This window comes from Erpetoichthys calabaricus, chromosome 3, assembly GCF_900747795.2.
Source record: "Erpetoichthys calabaricus chromosome 3, fErpCal1.3, whole genome shotgun sequence".
NCBI classification, from domain to species: Eukaryota; Metazoa; Chordata; class Cladistia; order Polypteriformes; family Polypteridae; genus Erpetoichthys; species Erpetoichthys calabaricus.
The window spans coordinates 262,746,812-262,761,313 of NC_041396.2; the positions used below are offsets into that span (position 1 = coordinate 262,746,812).

The 14,502-nt window shown below is 38.3% G+C and overlaps 1 protein-coding gene across 2 annotated transcripts in view; it reads right to left on the reverse strand.

The window, feature by feature from the left end:
• LOC114648881 (uncharacterized) overlaps window positions 1-7,847 on the reverse strand; it is a 44,439-nt gene extending 36,592 nt beyond the window's left edge. For both annotated transcript variants that reach the window (XM_028798175.2, XM_028798174.2), the window contains exon 1: window positions 6,332-7,847. In XM_028798175.2, the coding sequence (XP_028654008.1) occupies window positions 6,332-7,580 (1,249 nt within the window). In that variant the 5' untranslated portion in view covers window positions 7,581-7,847. The remainder of the gene's footprint in view (window positions 1-6,331) is intronic.
• Between the last annotated feature and the right edge of the window lie 6,655 nt (window positions 7,848-14,502).

Genomic DNA, 14,502 nt, shown 5'->3' on the forward strand with positions numbered 1-14,502 from the left:
CAGATTAACAATGGCTGCCAACAGGGTGCTGGCGGAAATTGGGCTACTGTTGGCCTAAGAAGGAAAAGAAAAAGGGGGAGATGTGTCCAGAGGCAGGAGAAGAGGAGGAAGGTAAAGAGAGTGGAACTGAGGGTTGGAACTTTGAATGTTGGCAGTATGACTGGTAAGGGGAGAGAGTTAGCCGATATGATGGAGAGAAGAAAGGTTGATATTTTTTCGTGCAAGAGACTAAATGGAAGGGGAGTAAGGCCAGGTGGATCGGAAGTGGATTCAAATTGTTCTGTCATGGTGTGCATGGGAGGATAAATGGGGTAGGGGTTATTCTGAAGGAACAGTATGCCAAGAGTGTTTTGGAGGTAAAAAGAGTGTCAGACAGAGCAATGATTATGAAGCTGGAAATTGGTGGTGTGTGTGACGATGTCGGTCCCCTACAGACTCCCTCTTCCAACATGGGAGTCTGTGGAACCAATACCGTCAATAGTTATGACCGAGATGAGCTGAAAAATGAGGACAATTCACTGATGAAGCCAGAGGATGGTGGAAAAAGTGCTCAAGTGTTTTTATTAAAAACAAATCTCAAACAAGTCAGTGTCCAAAAGGAAAGTGCAGTGCTTCAAAATTCATAAATAAATCCATAAAAATCCAATAAAAAATGGGAATATAAATATATAAATCATTAAAAATCCAGGGTTAAAATGCAGTCTAACTTCTTCCTATCTCTGTCCACCTCCTTCTCATGCTCCCCGGCTCACCCATGGCTCGCATAGCCAGCAGAGACTCAGCAGCCACAAGCACCTTTCTGCTGACCTCCATCTTGGCTGCCTCCAGGCATCACAGCCAGACCATCCGAGGTCGGCTCTCCTCCCTTTTTCCTTGGCGCTCACGTGGTCGCACCTCGGAGTGTGCACCTGCCTTGCTCGCCACACTCCAACTGGATGTTCAGTGGGGCAAACTAGCCCATAGAGCGCCACAGCTAGTGCTCCTTCACGGGGACCCAGTTCGCATTGCTTCCTCCTTTCAGGTGGCCAGATCCTCCTGCTAAGTCTGCCTTTCACGTCTTTTAACCTCTTTCAATCTTTTTCTCATTTCTTTCATTTTTTTCCTCTCTTTGATTCATCTCCCATCATTGATTTCTCCCCTTTTCCTTGTGCCGACCCGTATTTATACCCTCGTGTCTCCGTGGACACAGCGCCTTAATCACACGCCGCAGGAAGCCAATGAAGCAATTGAGAATGATCGCACCCGCACGTGCCGGTGTGACTCACTCCAACTACCTCATTAACTCCCCGCGGTCGTGCAATCACGCCCACGGAGAGCGACACGGCTCTATGGATTTAAAACTGGCCCCTTTTTTTCTGAAGCCGCGAACCTGCTATACCAGTGTGATGATGTTGTTAGCATATATGCCCCACAAGTTGTGCGTGTGATGGATGAGAAAGAAAATTTCTAGAGTGAGTTGGATGAAGTGATGGACAGTGTACCCAAAGGACAGAAAGTGGTGATTGGAGCAGATTTCAATGGACATGTTGGTGAAGGGAACAGAGGAGACGAGGAGGTGATGGGTAGGTATGGTGTCAAGGGGAGGAATGAAGAAGGTCAGATGATAGTAGATTTTGAGAAAAGGATGGACAAGGCTATGGTGAATACGTATTTTAAAAAAGAGGGAGGAACATAGGGTGACGTACAAGAGTGGAGGAAGATGCACACAGGTAGATTATATCCTATGCAGAAGAGTCAATCCGAAGGAGATTAAAGACTGCAAAGTGATGGCAGGGGAAAGTGTAGTTAAGCAGCATAGGATGGTGGTCTGTAGGATGATGTTGGAGATCAAGATGAGGAGGAGATTGAGGGCAGAGCCAAGGATCAAATGGTAGAAGCTGAAAAAGGAAGACTGCAAGGTTCAGTTTAGGGAGGAGGTAAGACAGGCACTGGGTGGCAGTGAAGACTTACAAGACAGCTGGGCAACTATAGCAAAAGTAGTAAGGGTGACAGCAAGAAGGGTGCTTGGCGTGACATCTGGACAGAGGAAGGAGGAAAAGGAAACCTGGTGGTGGAATGGGGAAGTATGGGAGAGTATACAGAGGAAGAGGATGGCAAAGAAAAAGTTGGATAGTCAGATAGATACAGAAAGTAGATAAGAGTACAAGGAGATAAAGCGGTGAAGAAAGAGGTGGCAAAGGCTAAAGGAAAGGTGTATGAGAGGTTGAACATTATGGAGGGCGAAAAGGACTTGTACCGATTGGCTAGACAGAGGGACCAAGCTGGGAAAGATGTGCAGCAGGTTAGGGTCATAAAGGATAAAGATGGAAACATATTCACAAACAAGGAGGGTGTGTTGAGAAAATGGAAAGAGTACTTTGAGAGGCTGATGAATGAATAGAAAAAGAGAGAGAATGTTGGATGATGTGGAGATAGTGAATCAGGAAGTGTAACAGATTAGCAAGGAGGAAGTAATGACAGCTATGAAGAGGATAAAGAATGGAAAGGCTGTTGGTCCAGATGACATACCTGTGTAAGTATGGAGGTGTTTAGGAGAGATGTCAGTCGAGTTTTTAACCAGATTGTTTAATGGAATCTTGGAAAGAGAGAATGCCTGAGGAGTGGAGAAGAAGTGTATTGGTGCCAATTTTTAAGAATAAGGGAGATGTGCAGAGCTGTAGTAACTACAGGGGGATACAATTGATGAGTTACAACATGAAGTTATAGGAAAATGTAGTGGAAGCTAGGTTAAGAAAGGATGTGATGATTAGTGAGAAGCAGTATGGTTTCATGCCAGGAAAGAGCACCACAGATGCAATGTATAGAGAAGGCCAGAAGGACTTGCATTGTGTCTTTGTGGACCTGGAGAAATCATATGACAGGGTGCCTCAAGAGGAGTTGTGGTATTGTATGAGGAAGTTGGGAGTGGCAGAAAAGTATGTAAGAGTTGTACAGAATATGTATGAGGGAAGTGTAACCGTAGTGAGGTCTGCGGTAGGAGTGACGGATGCATTCAAGGTGGAGGTGGGATTACATCAGGGATTGGCTCTGAGCCCTTTCGTATTTGCAATGGTGATGGACAGGTTGACAGATGAGATTAGACAGGGGTCCCCTTGGACTATGATGTTTGCTGATGACATTATGATCTGTAGCGAGACCATGGAGAGGTGGAGATATACTCTAGACAGGAGAGGAATGAAGGTCAGTAGAAAATGTAGAGGACAGGAAGATATGGAACAAGATGATCCGCTGTGGCAACCCATAATGGGAGCAGCTGAAAGAAGAACAAGAAGAAATAAAAACAACTTATAATTAAAATATTCATGACTATAGTGCAAAAACATGAAAAACAACTATAATTGGCAGCTAAAATATGTGTTTTGTGAAAAAAATGTTACGTGATGGAGAAAAAAGTTTTTCATTTTGATTTCAGTATCCAAATATATTTAAAAATCGAATGTAATTCTCAACACAATTTTTTAAATGTATACTTGTGTATTTATCTTAAAACAGCAAAACATTCTCTGCAGCCTCATTTAGTAATTAATTTACTTTTAGAGTTTTTATTTCAACTTGTGCATTTTGCTCTTTCACACGTCTGATAGCCACCATGATTGTTAAACAGATCCCCAACATAAGTTGTGGAAACATCAACAGAGTCTCATGTGCAGTAGTTGGAACTCACTGTTAGGTTAGTGGCTTGCATAAACCTCTGAAAGACAAAATCATTTCTACTTGCTACTTGACGTCATACCAGGTAAGTTAAACAATTTTCACAACCGTAAAAATCAAAAATGCAAGCAAGGAAGACAAACAGTCATCTCACTTATGGAAGAAATTAATTGAAAGGAAAGGAGTCCTCTTAGCATGTGTCTATAAGCTGTTATAGTGAATATGCAAGTAATCATGAGACAACTGCACATCTGCAACTTCAGCCATAATAGTCATACAGTATATGAGCTTGGCTTTTAATTACATGATATTAAAAAGGCCTCTTGAAATATGTATTTTATGTACTCTACTAATGAATGTAATTATATTGTGTTATTTTTAAATTTAACTCATTGTTGCAAAAATATTTAATGAACAAAAAATTCATATCTCTCTCTATGATAAAGTAAATAAACAAAACTTTAAAATGCTCCAACTGCTCAAACTAATTTAGTAAATTTTCAAATGCACCTGAATGTTATACCATGTATATACATGCTCTAACTTGTTTCAGTTTGGGAATCTGGAACCACACGTGGCTAGAACCAGCCAAGGAAGGAATTCCCTACATAACCTTCCACACTCAGTAAGGCTCAGTTCACTCGGTTCAACATTTTTTATAACACCCTCTACACAAATCTTATTTTTTTTTAATGATAATAAATGTAGCTATGATTATACATTCTTTTTGCTTATCCTTGTTGATATATGGGAAAGTATTTATTTTTTTCTATTATTAATCTTTTCTACTATTAATTAACTTTTCAGTAGCTCAGAAACTATGATGAATTCATACTCTGTCCAGGATGGTTTCCTGTTTTATTCCCAGTGCTGCTGGGATAAGCTCAACATCAAGTTGCCCTGAATTAGATGAAGTGGGATTGAAAATGTTATGTTAATATCTTAAAAACATTTATCCTACTTGTTATTATTAATCTATTGTGAAATTCAGATTTTATTCATTAACCTCTTTCTGTTCATTCCCAAGGGGCTGGAGCTTGTGCTGGCACAATCATGTTCAAAGCAATTACTTTCCTGGGTGGCAGCAGTCATACAAAACATATATTCACTCTTACTTGAGGCCATTTTAGACTTGTCTTTTAACCTAAGGAAAACGGGAGGGACCTGGAGGACTTGAAAAAAATACATGCAGATAGTACCTAGAGTGCAATTTAAATTGTGGATTTTTAAGCAGCAAGAGGAGTTTACCCATGAGCCACTATGCAGATTTTATGTGAATGTTTAGATTTCATATTAATGTTTATTTTCACATGTATTTAACAAGAATTAAGAAAGAATTAGTTAATTCCCAAGAGTTATTTAGATATAGTACTTTACAAAATTTTAATATGTTACAGATTTGTAAAAAGTGCCTCCTTAAGTGAACATTTGAAATAAGTAAATATTATAAAAGATGACACTAAGTTAGAGTCTATCCTTCCATCCATTTTCCTAAATCAATTAGCCAAAGCAGCTGAAACCTATCCCAGCAATCAAAGGGGCAGGGCAGGAACAACACCTCGATATTGTACCAGCCCATCACAGGACAAACACACGTACACATTCCCTAGGACCAATTTAGCAACACCAGTTCACCTAACTTGCATATCTTCAGACTATGGGAGGAAATCTGAGCACCTGGAGGAAACATGCTGCAAACGAATTTCCCTCTGGGAAATAATAAAGTCTACCTAAACCTGAACTTAAACCCTCACTGACACAGGGAGAAGATACAATAAGTTACACTTCTTAATCAGCAAAGTAATCATTAAGCAATAAATGCATTGGTAAACCATATTCAATTAAGAAAAAAAAAAACAACTTAATGTTTAAAATATTTGCACATATGAGATTCTTTTTTTTCTGACGCTCTGTAGTTTGGCTTTGAATATCTTTAGGTTTTTATTATGGCAATATTATATACTGTCCACTTTAAAATTACAAAATGTCAAGTTATTTCTTTTATTCTAAACTACAGATACCATAGCAACATTACTACAGATGCCTCTGTCATATCACTGCTTCTTCAATGTTATGTTCTGCATGACTTTACTTGTATAACCGGAATATTCTGTGGTAACAAATCCAGTTTGTGTTCCAATGTCTTGAGCAACATAAAAGAAACTGTGGCATATGAACTTTAAATTTATTCTTGAGTCTATTACAGACATAGTTACTGACCTTTCTTTCTTGGATTTTTAGAATTTGTTTTATATGTAACGTCTTTGGCTTTCTCTTTTGCAATTGTTTACTTTCAGTGTACCTGACCTTTGCCTGGGCTGAATAATGGTAATCTTGTATTTACATTTGTTCATGTATTTTCTTGCTTTTTTTTTTTTTCAAAACTGCCCTGCATGAAATACATCTAACTGCAGGTTAACAGTCTTTGACTCCATTCAATCTATTAATAATCGAGGAAGCTTTATCTGAAGCACTGCACATTGATAGCACTGTTGAAGTACTGACATGGAAGACAATCCACATAAAAATGTATAGCCAAGGCCTGTTATTCTCTGCATATGTACATGTCTGAACATATAAAAAATGTATAGCTAATATAGACAAGGCCTGACATTCTCTACATATACACAAGTCTGAACATACACAAATATACTGTATCTCAAGATATCATATTGCTTACCTGTTTCTTTGTGAAGCAGTGCCTGACAAATACCTTTTTTGATCTCTAGAATGCATTTCTTTTCATGGGGTATGTACACCCAGCTGATCTGCAAGTCCATAAGGATTTCTGTCCAGAACATTTTCTGCAGATATTGTGAAAGCAATAAGAGGCACCCTGTTAGTCTCTCTTCTGGTTGGTGGCATTTCTCCCTCAAAATTAGTCCAAATGCTGCAGGTAGTGCTGTTTTGCACCTCTGCTTCACATCCTTTATAATCTCTTTCAACTGAAACTTGTTTTTTTTCTCTTCAACAAATCTTTGTTGAAACACAAATATAATCACAGGGCAATCAAAGCCCCGTAACTGTGCCACAGATCTAAATTCCACTTTTTTAGCCATGGTTTTCTGAAACTTTCCTGAGCAGGACATTTTCTTAGTAGTAGATTTTGTCCTTGTGTCTGCATCTGCATAACAACAACCATTAGCATCTACCTTGGCAAAATCTAAATCCAATAAATTCATGGATTTAGAAGACACTTTCTGACTAACTAATGTTTCTTGTGACTTTTCCTTTTTGAATACTTGATTACTCTTCATGATCTTGGGCGTAGTAAATGTTTGTATGGGATCTTGAAATTCCAGTGTTTCAAATCCAGATTTTTTTCCCTGGTGCATCACAGAACTCATAAATCCAAGATTCTGCTTGGATGAGGTCAGTAATTCTCCTGTCTCTCCAGTATTTGCATTTATAAATGAAGATGTAGTTGTCATTTTAAAGGCAATATTTGGTGATTTAGAATGTAGTTCATGTCTCCCACTTTCACAGGAAATATTTTCTAATATTGATTTTGAAGATTTGTGCAAAGAAGTTGAAATTATTTCTGCAGGGTTGTGATGCTGCATGCCCAGTGCGGTGTTTGAAATTGCAAAATAGGTTTCATCTTTTGAAATATTATCCGATGCTTGCAACTGGCAAGGTTTCTTAATTATTGCCTCATTGCCCAAAGGCTTCTCTGGGGCAACCTGAGATATTTCTGTCTTAGTTATTGTTTTGAAACTTTTCTCCTTGATTGAGGATTCAAACAGATCTTGAATGACCATCTTGAAGTGCTCACCTTTACTTTTCCTGATGCCTCCATTTCTGTTATCCTTACCTATTTGATATGCACAGTCACCTACCAGAAGGAAGCTTTCTTTTCCGCCAGCATGACCCACCACATTCCAGAACTGCTGTTCAATATGCTTTGTATCCACATCTAACATTTCCATCTGTAGCTTTCTTCTCCAATTCTCCTTTCTTTGAAAATGATTTTCCTTGATCTAATGTATACACACACAATTCTATCTTTCACTTCCATGCACTGGTGCAATGATACATATAAACTAGCCTTCTTTCTTGTCTAGAAATTGCATGTTTTTTTATTCCTCACCAGGTCTCAGTTCCACTACTCTCTGTCCCATGCACTCTGTTTCACTGTTCTCGCTCTCTCTGCCTCTCGCTCTCTCTTGTTCCCTTGTCCTCTTTTCCTCTCTTTTGACCTCCTTGGCTACACTTTTTCTGTTTCTCTCTCTTTCCCACTCCCTCTCCCAGCAAACATTGCTTTGGTTAGCATGAAGTCAAAAAGTAAATAACATTTCAAACAAGCTGAGGTCAGCCTTGCAGCAGTGCTTTTTAATACAAACCATCAGGTTTGCATACTGATAAAATTGTGAATATATTTGCTGCAAATGATCTATAAGGCTAAAAGAAATTAAAAAGCAAGACATGCAAAATACATTTCTGCAACATTGTAGTATTAGCTGTGGAAGAAGGCTTGTTTTAATTTTTTATTGATTACTATTTTACATAGACAATTTTTAGACACATTTTTACTTTCTCTGGGCATTACCTGCTTATCATTGCCTTTTATGTAACATGGATTTAAAATATGTTGATTAAATGCCTCTCTCAAGTTTCCCAGGTCACAGGTCTATCTTTGCTGCATCATTTGTTCTGTTAATCTCTCCTTCTGTCTTACAAAACCTTGTTAGACCTTGTTACATATTAACACTGGGGACATATTTTTGTTTTCTGTTAAATGACAACATTTTTAAATTGCTTTTCTATTGAAGCTAGTTTTGCTATCAGTATCCAGTTGATTAGACCTTAGTGTTGATTTTCTTTTTCAAAATGGCATATATAATTTAATCAGCCATCCCCTACTTATGTCCTGGATTCCTAGAGAAAAAAAACACACAGTGAATAGCCGTGTAGATAAATATTTCAATTTAATGAATATCTGGGTGAATTTTGATCATAACTGTAAACACTACAGTTTAATGAATTGTCTGGAGGTCTACGGAAAGAATCTCGCAGGAATTAAGTCAACCTGTAATGCTGATTCACAACGTTAAATGGATTCCTATCACTTCTCTGTGGACCTATCCAGGTTTTCCCACAGGTATACAGATTTTTCTTCCAAATCCCAACAAAATATACTATGCGTTATCTTAGTTGGTGAATCTACAGTGGGCTTGTTTGCAAAAGTGTGGGTACATACATAAGCAGGCCCTGCGATGGTTTGGTGCCACTTCTTAGGATGAATTTTGCCTTCTGCCTAGTGCTGTCAGGGTGCTTCAACCCCCAGTAACCCTGCACTGGAAAAACTGTCTGATAATATTATTATACTAGGGGGCTTTGCCCCCTGCTTGCTTCACTCTCCAACCCCCCTCACTGCCTGTGTTTCGTGCCAGCAAATTCACGTCTCTGTTGCTCGCGTATGTGGATTTCACTTTCACCAAACGGCAAAACTTTTAATTCTCACGGATAAGCCTCTTCATTGGGAAGAAACACTACTTTCCACTGATGGCAACACGAATTAGACGATCTACAAGTCTCCAACTTAAAGTTTAAATCCAAACAATATATTCAATCTCTTTTCGCTGTTCCATTATTTCACCAAGTAATAATTTCCATTTGTTTGCGCTAATGCGATCTTTACTATCCTTTTTTTGAGACTTTCAAATTTTTATACTTCCATTATCTCTAACCTGCTCTGCATGTGTACCGCCAATGTTTTTGAATTCTTTATGACATTCTACTTTGTCATCTACTTTGTCTTTTATTTCCGGCACCGGGCATAGTTAAATCTCGTGGCACAAAGACTCGTCTCGCAGGACGTGTAAGTGTCTCTCTGAGAAAATCATGTCTCATCTCCTTCCAAGATTTTTTTTTTTTTAAGAAAGAGATATGTATTATAATCTTATATTATTAAAGGAGTAATACAGGAAAAAAATCTTTACAGACATATTTTGTAAAGTCTATGAATACATTTAGAGACAAACATGACAACCAAGATAAAAAATGTATTATTTTTTACTTATTTGGCTGATACATTTATCCATGCAAACTCACAGCATTTAAGGTATAATTGGTTGCATTTCTTTGAGCAATTACTTTAACTAATTTAAGACACCCCACTAGTAAGTGCTCTTGCATGAATTTTAACCAAACTATACCACATCAACACAAACCTTTTTCTCAAGGGGTAAAACTTGATATTTTTGTTGCTTTAAATGTTACAGTATTGTAGATTTTTCTTGCTTCTGCTAGCCATTTTGCGGCTCTGCCACTCACATATGTGGAAGCAGATGTACAATTTAAACCGATTGTTATTTTCATGGGAATTGTTACATATGCATAATAGAACTATTTATTTTACATTACAGCGAGTAATTAACCATAGTAAAAAATAGTAAAACATAATAAATTGAAAGAAAATTATGTTTCATGTTGCGTTAGAGGTATTCATTGCGTTATACGTTTTCATTCTGTTTGGCTTTGAAATTAACATGCAAGTACTTTTTAAACTTACACGTTTACTGTAAACCTTCAGTAAAAAACAATATTTGGAATTAACTTTTCGTCAATATCACATTGAATTTTAATTCCATGTTTGGACTTACATCGTGACAACGCAACATATAACTGCCCGTTAGTGAATATCGTTTCTTTCTCTCTAATAAATAAACCGACTTTTTTTGAATGTTTGTCCCTGTGATTTTTTTTTTTGTTTTTTATTTCACCTTATACAATTTCTTGTATTAGGAATTTGTTAGTTTTCACATACCCCATGGGGTTAGAGATTGTACAGCGCCCCTGGAGCAATTACAGGTTAAGGGTCTTGCTCAAGGGCCCAGTAAAGTAGGATCTCTTTTGGCAGTGACAGGGATTCGAACCGGCAACCTTCTGGATACCAGCCCAGATCTTTAGCCTCAGAGCCACCACTCCACCCTTTGAAATGTGTTAATTGTCATAGGAAAAGCTATTCTAACGGGAAACTGTAAACGTTTTAAAACGAATAGCATATCAAGATCTCATTTGGTGACGTTATCCATGGAAGATGTACTACATTACATTTCGTGTCGCCTGTTAAAATTTTACGTCTGAATTGTTCGACCAATTTTGAATACAACTAGTCTTGTCTTATTGCATAGCCCATCACTCAGACATAAATTACACAATAACATTACGATACCTCCTTCTTTCAACAGTAATTCGGCCGGTGGAAGACCAGACAGTGTTAACGGTTGTAGATATTCTATGGGATATTGTAAGTTGATGTTTTCATCTTCCACACCATCACCACCAACTGTTTTAGCATAGACTATTGATGCACATTTAACCAATTTGCCATGTAACCGATTGACAATTTTCGTGTTAATTCATTTGACTTCATTGTTTCTCAGTGCTAGGATTGCCCGTTTACTCATTTCTTCTGTTGATAACCATTCGGGATGAAATTCTTCAATAAGATTTGGGCATAATAACTCTTCTTTTATTGGGAACTTAAAGTGAGGAAAACGTAAAAATTTATAAGAGCTGAGAGCGCAGGAACTGTGTCTGACAAAAGTGTTCACACGAATGAGACATGAGAAGACCGTGGGCAGGGGCCGTTAACCAGAAAAGGTTGAGAGGAGGGCAGGACTTGAAAAAAATCTCTTGGCAATAGTCTTGTCTCATCTCAAGATTTTCTTTTATAATAGAGAGATATACAGTACATGCAAAATACCATTAGATACATAATCTAATACAAGTTTGTGATGGACTGGAACCTATAAAATTAGCATTAGTGGCAAAAAAGCAACCAACTTTGGAGGGGGCATCTGTTCTTCACTTCACAAGGCATATACATATGCGTACCTGTAGTCACACTTACTCGTACCAAACTGATTTATAATAGACAATTAATGTAACTTGTACACTATTGTGATATGGGAGGAAAAGTGTAGTACAGTGCATCCGGAAAGTATTCACAGAGCCTCACTTTTTCCACATTTTGTTATGTTACAGCCTTATTCCAAAATGGATTAAATTCATTTTTTTCCTCAGAATTCTACACACAACACCCCATAATGACAATGTGAAAAAAGTTTACTTGAGATTTTTGCAAATTTATTCAAAATAAAAAAATTGAGAAAGCACATGTACATAAGTATTCACAGCCTTTGCCATGAAGCTCAAAATTGAGCTCAGGTGCATCCTTATTTCCCCTGATCATCCTTGAGATGTTTCTGCAGCTTAATTGGAGTCCACCTGTGGTAAATTCAGCTGATTGGACATGATTTGGAAAGGCACACACCTGTCTATATAAGGTCCCACAGTTGACAGTTCATGTCCGAGCACAAACCAAGCATGAAGTCAAAGGAATTGTCTGTAGACCTCCGAGACAGGATTGTCTCGAGTCACAAATCTGGGGAAGGTTACAGAAAAATTTCTGCTGCTTTGACCTTCCAGAAGGACAACCATCTCTGCAGCAATCCACCAATCAAGCCTGTATGGTAGAGTGGCCAGACGGAAGCCACTCCTTAGTAAAAGGCACATGGCAGCCCGCCTGGAGTTTGCCAAAAGGCACCTGAAGGACTCTCAGACCATGAGAAAGAAAATTCTCTGGTCTGATGAGACAAAGATTGAACTCTTTGGTGTGAATGCCAGGCGTCACGTTTGGAGGAAACCAGGCACCGCTCATCACCAGGCCAATACCATCCCTACAGTGAAGCATGGTGGTGGCAGCATCATGCTGTGGGGATGTTTTTCAGTGGCAGGAACTGGGAGACTAGTCAGGATAAAGGGAAAGATGACTGCAGTAATGTACAGAGACATCCTGGATGAAAACCTGCTCCAGAGCGCTCTTGGCCTCAGACTGGGGCGACGGTTCATCTTTCAGCAGGACAACGACCCTAAGCACACAGTCAAGATATCAAAGGAGTGGCTTCAGGTCAACTCTGTGAATGTCCTTGAGTGGCCCAGCCAGAACCCAGACTTGAATCCGATTGAACATCTCTGGAGAGATCTTAAAATGGCTGTGTACCGACGCTTCCCATCCAACCTGATGGAGCTTGAGAGGTGCTGCAAAGAGGAATGGGCGAAACTGGCCAAGGATAGGTGTGCCAAGCTTGTGGCATCATATTCAAAAAGACTTGAGGCTGTAATTGCTGCCAAAGGTGCTTCGACAAAGTATTGAGCAAAGGCTGTGAATACTTATGTACATGTGATTTCTCAGTTTTTTTATTTTTAATAAATTTGCAAAAACCTCAAGTAAACTTTTTTCACGTTGTCATTATGGGGTGTTGTGTGTAGAATTCTGAGGAAAAAAATGAATTTAATCCATTTTGGAATAAGGCTGTAACATAACAAAATGTGGAAAAAGTGATGTGCTGTGAATACTTTCCGGATGCACTGTACCTGGTGAACACAACGAACTCCACACAATCACTGGGTGTGAGTGTCAAGCACACAATTCTAGATCCATGAGAGATTCCAAAAAGAAACAGAACAATAAAAGAATATTTGCACTGAAGAGGAAAACCTTCTCATGAAGCTGGGTAGAGACAGAGAAAGTGTCTTGCAATCTATGTAAATGTAACAATGTACAGTATATAAAATAAAAGGGAAGGCACAACAAAGAATATTTTCACCCTTAGTGACAGTTAACTAGCTTTGCCTTATTTTATACACTGTATATGTTTTTGTATACTTTTACTAAACACTTTACACGTATATTTTAAAACAGATTCCCGTACAATAGAGGTAGAATTCTAATTAGATTACATTGGTTGTTCAAAGTAACATAATGATAATTCATCTGTTGATTTTTATCTTGTTGTTTTATGCATATCTTCACCATTTTTTGCATAACAGACTTTAATTGTGGAAGGGTAAAAATGCATTTTATTGTATTGAGTGTCTGTCCCCACACACTACAATTGTGTAACCTTAGATTCTTTAATGGTGGCCTGCTTATAATTCCAAGAGCCAAGCTTAAAAGAAGTGGTGAGGGGGTCTTTTGTTGTTCTGCACCAAAAATCTCAAATATATATTGGTTCCATTCCCTAAATGGCCGGGAGCCCAACATGAAGGAACAATGGAGGGAGGCTCAGTTCCAGAAATATATGCCTCCTCAATGCACTAGATGGCAGCATCTCTAGAGGTAGGTACACCCATGGACAACTGCAGAGCATTCTGGGACTTGTAGTGCCATGAAGCAACCCTACTGGGTTCCATGGGTGCCACCAGAGGGTGTTACTGTGAGTTTCGTTCTCTGCTTTAACAAACTACCAACTGATCTGGAATTACTTCCATCGGGTTATGCCCTGACACCAGAAAGACTCCTGGGTCCAAGATAAAAGGAGCTGCTCAACCTCATATGGTAAGTCAGAATTGGGAGAAAGACGACAATACTTGTGGGAGGAAGATGAGTTTGAAGAAGAGCAGAAATCCTGGTGGTTATTTGTGATTGTCTTTGTGAAGAAAGGTATTGAGTATAATAAAATATCCTTTATTTCAACCTGTGACAGTGTGTATGTTAGTTGTATCTAGGGTTTAGGGCTCTGTGGTGCCCTGTCTTCCACAACATATATATATATATATTCAGATTTTGCTACCTAGTTTATTTTCTATCATACTTTCTTCTATTGGTATTATTAAACTTTAATAAATAACATGTTACTTTTATACTTATACTAGCAAAATACCCGCGCTTCGCAGCGGAGAAGTAGTGTGTTAAAGAGGTTATGAAAAAGTAAAGGAAACATTTTAAAAATAACGTAACATGATTGTCAATGTAATTGTTTTGTCATTGTTATGAGTGTTGCTGTCATATATATATACATATACACATATACACACACATATACACATATATTTTTTATA